This window comes from Aulonocara sp. 'chitande type north' Nkhata Bay, linkage group LG10, assembly GCF_057382095.1.
Source record: "Aulonocara sp. 'chitande type north' Nkhata Bay isolate Kocher_YH1m ecotype deep benthic linkage group LG10, A_spYH_male_GT1.1, whole genome shotgun sequence".
NCBI classification, from domain to species: Eukaryota; Metazoa; Chordata; class Actinopteri; order Cichliformes; family Cichlidae; genus Aulonocara; species Aulonocara sp. 'chitande type north' Nkhata Bay.
Window position 1 is genome coordinate 18,651,027 of NC_141353.1, and position 5,776 is coordinate 18,656,802.

Here is a 5,776-nt window from a genome sequence, read left to right on the forward strand (position 1 = left end):
ACTTCACCTGTTGCCTACTGGTGGTGGTCAGAGGGCCTGGTGGCGCCAGTGTCTGGCAGCCTCGCCTCTGTCAGTGCGCCCCAGGGTGGCTGTGGCTACAATGTAGCTTGCCATCGTGAATGTGTGTGGGTGGATGACTGGATATGTAAAGCACTTTGGGGTCCTTAGGGACTAGTAAAGCGCTTGATAAATACAGGCCATTGCTGTTTGTATTAATGTTGAAGTCCTAAATTATCATCTTTAAATATTTAATCTTTCTCACTGCTTTTCTTGAACAAGCTAACATAAGAAAAACTGGAAGATTTCAGCCATAAAATAGTCATTGAAAATGTCAGTGAAATCTATGGGGCCCTTTTCCAGTAACTGACTGGTGTTTCATCCTTACATGTTTTAGAGGATCCAAACAGGTTAAAAAGGGGCCACCTTCAACTACAAGATCAATCACACACACACAAAAAGAAACAACTTAGATGAACTATTTATTTTTTTCCTTAAGTATACAATTGTTCATCACTTGTGCGTTACCAATTCTTTGGGATGCTCACATGGAAACATAACCCCATTCATATAATTGTCATGAGGAACAAACAGGACAAAGCATAGCTCATCTACTTCACTGGTGACTAAAAGTCACAGAGAACTGAAAAGGACAAACTGTCACATCAAGTAGCTCTATTGATCTTGTTAAGTGCTCTATGAAAAACAAAACTAAACTCAGTGCTTCATGTTCTGTTAAGTTGATTACTGGGTAATTCCAATGACTCCACAGGCCAGACGTCCACCAGCATTACCGGTCTTCAGGCTCTCTTCATTTCCTCCTTTTCCCAGGTCATCAGCCTTCTCGTGGATCTAATACAAAGGGCAAAAAAGGTTTTCATAAACAGTTCTCAAAGCTAAGCCACATACAGTAACTTGAGGCTCGCAATCTGGAATATATCACTTTCACATATAATGAGAATAAAAGGGAAATGAAAATAAGCAGAAAGGAAATGAACAAAGTGACAAAGGACTGTCATTTTTCACTTACCACCATAGTTCTTCCAATGATGGAGTCACGACCTGTGAGGGAGATAATTTTGTCCGTGATGTCAATCTTGGCAACATTATCTGCTCCTGCAGTCACATTCCCCAGGTCTCCAACATGCCTGTTTACAAAGGAAAAACAAAACAACCTTGCTTTTATCCAGGGGTGTCAATATGGAAAATATGAAGGAGAAAATATGGAATAGTAACTGTTTTCATACTTTTTACAGCTTTTCCTATTGATGCAGGTTTTCCCCATGATCATTTGTACTACAGCAAAGTAATTAAGTACCAGTCAAAAGACAGATAGTTAAAAAGTAAAATAAGTAAATAAATAAAACGTAATAGTTCAAAGAGTTTTTTTGTTAGTTTTTTTTGTTTTTGTTTTGTTTGTTTGTACCACCTACACTACCGCTCTGAGCCACATGTGTATAAATAATAAATATTTCATGGATGGAATATAACCTACAAAAATCTTAAGATTTACAAACATCACCTTAAGATTGCTTAAGTCTCTTTTATTGTGGTGAATTTTGTTTTAATGATACAACACTGCAGAGTGTGACGATGGCATATGCTGGCCTTACAGTTAGGATTCATTCCACATAATCTATCCAGTTTGAAATCAGCTGAGCATATTGTTTGTACGTTCCCTTCTCTGACTTTTGTGGGGATGAACAAAAAGTATTTTACCAGCATAACATAATCTGCAGTATGATCATTGCTTTAACAATGTAACAGATAGCTTTAAGATGGCCTTAAGATGTTTATGATGATGTTAACTTTGTATTTCAGGTGCAGTTATAACTATTTTATACATATTGCATATCTGTGCTTATTTGAGTTGATGTTCAGGTTCTTTAAAGGTCTTAAGCCTCACTGACGTGACTGTTCAGGTGATACATGCTGAGGGAAAACTAGAACATAGAAGGAATTGCAATACATGCTTACAAAACACTTATATCAGTTTATTTTATTATCTTTTATATGTTCATATTCTTGTATTAAGCTTTTAGTAGGGGTTCTTGATTAAAACATTTATTTAGTAGAAGACATACACATAGTCTCAGTGAGCCTCTGGTCTGGCAAAAGGTCAGAAGTGCGAGAGGTGACATCGAGGCTGAGTGAGGTCGTGACACACACACTTTAAATTAGATTTATTTAGAGGAGAGGTTAGTTATGTTTGGCTGTAACTGCAAAATTGTCTCGGTAAAAGAGGAACCGTTTCTTGGTGTCTCGGCAAGAAAGAGGAATAGGATAAGAACTGAAAGGTACACAGGAAGTGCCAGCCATGAAAATAGACGATGATGTTCTGTGTAAAAGGTCATTGTGGTGTTGATTTGACGTATGTATAAAATGTATCTGTGACGCATGAAGGGGCGTCAGTAAACAAACCCTGATGTTATAAAATAATTGTTTGTGCTTTAGTAAGTCGAAGATCAATTGCTGTTTCCAGTGATCTTCCCACGTGTGAATTAAAATCTTCGTTTGACTTCACCCGGCCGGACCAGTGTGGTTATTTTTCGATCACCTCTTGTACCCTTCCTCAATTTTTGAATCTTAACACTTTCCTGCATCACTTTTAATTATCACAGGTTGCCTAAACTGGTGACATTTAACCTTTGTTCCACATACATGCAAATCAAAGCTACAGTCAAACCTAGTGTAACGTGAAAGTATTAAGCATCATCACCTAACACAGACTGCATGCAAAATTCTGCAAACTCACCTGGGCCATTTCTATATGAGAATCAATCTATTCAAGCAAACAATTTGCAACTTTGAGTTAACTGAATGATAAGTAATCCAAGGCTATTTTTGGTCTTCCTTAAAATGACACAGCCATATCACAACAGGGCCCCTCTTGACATGATCTGAAGCTTATTTTTAAAGCACCCTACTGAATCTTTCAGTCCTTTGTAACCATTTACATTACCTCTTATTGTAGCCACTGCTGAGAAGTAGTGATGGTGCAATGAAGCCCCGTGAATGTGTTGAATCTTTCTGGCCAATTGCTTCGCCAGAAGGCAAATCACAAGAAGCTCATTTGAAAGTACTGACATTTACTGGTCATTCAATGTACAGCAGCTCTGTTGTGATAATACATGTGTGCTACATACCAGTGAATATGTAAATGTAATATATACCTCAGAGATTGATTTGAAAAGATATGTTATTACTGGGAGGTATCATGTTAAAATCCTCCCTAACTGCTGATATTTTTTTTTGCCTTTTTGTTGATCCATAATGTGCATAAAATCTCCTTGTAACTTCGTGATGATCCTCAGAATGACCTCAGATCCAGTTCATGAAAAAAAATTAACTCCCACGTCTTTTTAACAGCTCGAATCACATAACAAGGCAGTCAGGCAAGTGGCCACGTGATATTCTAAAGAATACAGGCCTAGACAAAGGTTTCATTTGGACACACCCACTTTGCTTAACACGGGCCTTGGGACTTCAGTGTCAGACGTAACATTACTACTGATATGCAATATATTAACTTTTTATACTGATACTTTTTCTTCAGACTCGACTCACCTTTCCGCATCATTAGGTCCAGCATGATTCTTGCTGTAGGGATTGAAGTGTGGACCTGCACTAACGCACCCTGGGAAAGAAAATATATATTAAACATATTGAACTATTGCAAATTTAGTCTAGATTACCTAACCTAGGTGATGCAGTAACATTATCAAATTCTGAAAATTAAGAAATCCAAGTCTCTTTGGATTTGAATCTCTCACACACAGAAACTTACCGTTTGTGTTATCTCCAAAAACATGGACATGGAAACCATGCTCACCAGGGGTAAGGCCTTTGATTTCTCCTGTCAGCTTCACAGGGGCTGAGTCATTCTAGCAGATCAAAAACACAAATACAAAAGAAGCTCTCTAAGCCAGGTGGCTAGAAGGACAGGAATATTGAATGAAGATTACTTCCACTCATGCTGTTGAACGGAAGTAATCATTTCTTATAATCAGGTAAGGAGAGGAAAAACAAAACCGGGCTGTAGGATTTGGTGCCAAAAAATTAACAGACCTTTCAGATATACTACAAAAGGCATACTCTCAAATATAAACCTAAAAGATCTTATTAAATCGAACTACAACAACAGTAATGTTCAATAAGTTTGTTTTAAGGCATGGTACGGTTAGTTTAAACTGCACAATCATGCTTTCTGAAAGTTATTACTGGAGGGTGCAATGCATTTTCTATGGAAAAGGACAGGTGATCATTCATCACGTCTACACAGCAGGAAATCTCTTAGAAAACTACCTTTAAACCTCCAAGCACCTTAAGGCAACTGTTGTGATTTGGTGATCTAAAAATTTTAAAAAGCACTGAACTGAAATCAAATGATTGGTTACAAATATTACTTATACACTGTAATTTACACACAAAGTCTTCTTTGATGTGAATGAGTCCGTCTCTTTGATAGTGGACCATGTGTCTTTGACGGTTGCACCGTGCACTTTACCCTTATCAAGAAGGCCAGATAAACGAAAGGCAACGAAAACAAGGACAGGCAATGACTCGGCAAAAAATAACGAGCAAATTCGCGTTTGCTCGTTTTGACGGATCACAATAATATCGAAGCATTTTGCCGGCTGTTTCGGAGTTACAGCAAAAGCATTACATGCAGAAGTGCTTGCCTGGTTAATGAAACCACATCTGGCCGTCTGTTTTATACTGGCCCTGCAAACGTTAAATTTACGCAACAAGCGTCTTTCTTATACAAACAGCCTGGGCGGCCCTTAAAAAACACACCTTTAACCATTACCACTGCACAGGCTTTAGTGGTCAAAGGTTACTGCTATAGTGACAAGCCAGTGATTTCATATATCCTGCTAAATGCGTGGTTTACACAAGCAACCTACTTTGAAGTGCAGAGTAAACTGAGGTTAATTAGCAACGGGGTGGCGTTGAATATGAGACCAGACTGCAAGAAAACCCACGCAATTGTGCACGAACTGTCATTCACAAGGTAACGCGTACCTAGCTAGCAAGCCAACAGCAAACTAACCATTAGACAAGCTAAAGAGAGCAGAACTTGGCTAGCTTAGCCGTCAGCGATAACGGTAGCGTTTCGCTTTTAAACGGCTAAATGCGTAGTTTGTGGGATGTTTTTTTTCTCTCAACTTCAAAGAAGAATAGCCCGTCTTACCTCCTGTTCGAAATAAACTGTCCCACTAGTGTCGCTAGTTCCCTTCAAAACGCAAACAGCTTTCAGCACCATCTTTGCAGAAGTTTCAGACACTACACCCAGCCGTGGTCTTGCTTTTGACAAGCGATTACGCGATACTACATAACTAATAGGCGGGTGTATGCTACATCAACCAATCAGAATCAAATAAAATTAAAAAGGGCACATTTTGATTGGTCGCCGCTAAGACAGTGTCTTATCAGACTAGGGTTGCCAACTCCCTGAAAAATAAATAAGGGACACCTCGTGGCCAGGGCCGGGCAACCTAGTTGTCTTCACCCTTCCCATTGTGGTAGCTCTTTTTTGTGTGTGTGAAATTATTTTTTAACCATTTGACTTGAATTTGATTTAAGCAGATGCATATTCTTTGTGATATGACCATATGGGAAACAAATGATCATTTAGCTATTTATTTTTAGCTCAAAATGACAACATTAACACAGTAAAACAGGTCTCTTTCTTAAACAGAAGCCTGTCATGCTTAACTTTTGAGAATATAAGTAAATCTTTCTTTAAAAGAACTCTGTCCTGCTTAACTTAAAATTA

The 5,776-nt window shown here is 38.4% G+C and overlaps 1 protein-coding gene across 1 annotated transcript; it reads right to left on the minus strand.

Moving 5' to 3' along the window:
• Nucleotides 1-466: 466 nt before the first annotated feature.
• Nucleotides 467-5,326, minus strand: sod1 (superoxide dismutase 1, soluble). Its single transcript, XM_086308821.1, has 5 exons — nt 5,192-5,326; nt 3,785-3,881; nt 3,565-3,634; nt 1,028-1,145; nt 467-849 (listed from the first exon to the last, which is right to left on the minus strand). The coding sequence occupies exons 1-5, from the start codon at nt 5,261-5,263 to the stop codon at nt 742-744; spliced, it is 465 nt and encodes a 154-aa protein (XP_086164947.1). The 5' UTR covers nt 5,264-5,326; the 3' UTR covers nt 467-741.
• Between the last annotated feature and the right edge of the window lie 450 nt (nt 5,327-5,776).

Excerpts from the sequence above, each read along its gene's own strand:
- sod1 (XM_086308821.1), bottom strand. The coding sequence starts at position 5,263 with ATGGTGCTGAAAGCTGTTTGCGTTTTGAAGGGAACTAGCGACACTAGT. Across the intron at positions 3,635-3,784 it reads TTTTGGAGATAACACAAACG|GGTGCGTTAGTGCAGGTCCA; the intron begins GTAAGTTTCTGT and ends TTTCTTTCCCAG. Across the intron at positions 850-1,027 it reads TCATTGGAAGAACTATGGTG|ATCCACGAGAAGGCTGATGA; the intron begins GTAAGTGAAAAA and ends CCTTTGTATTAG.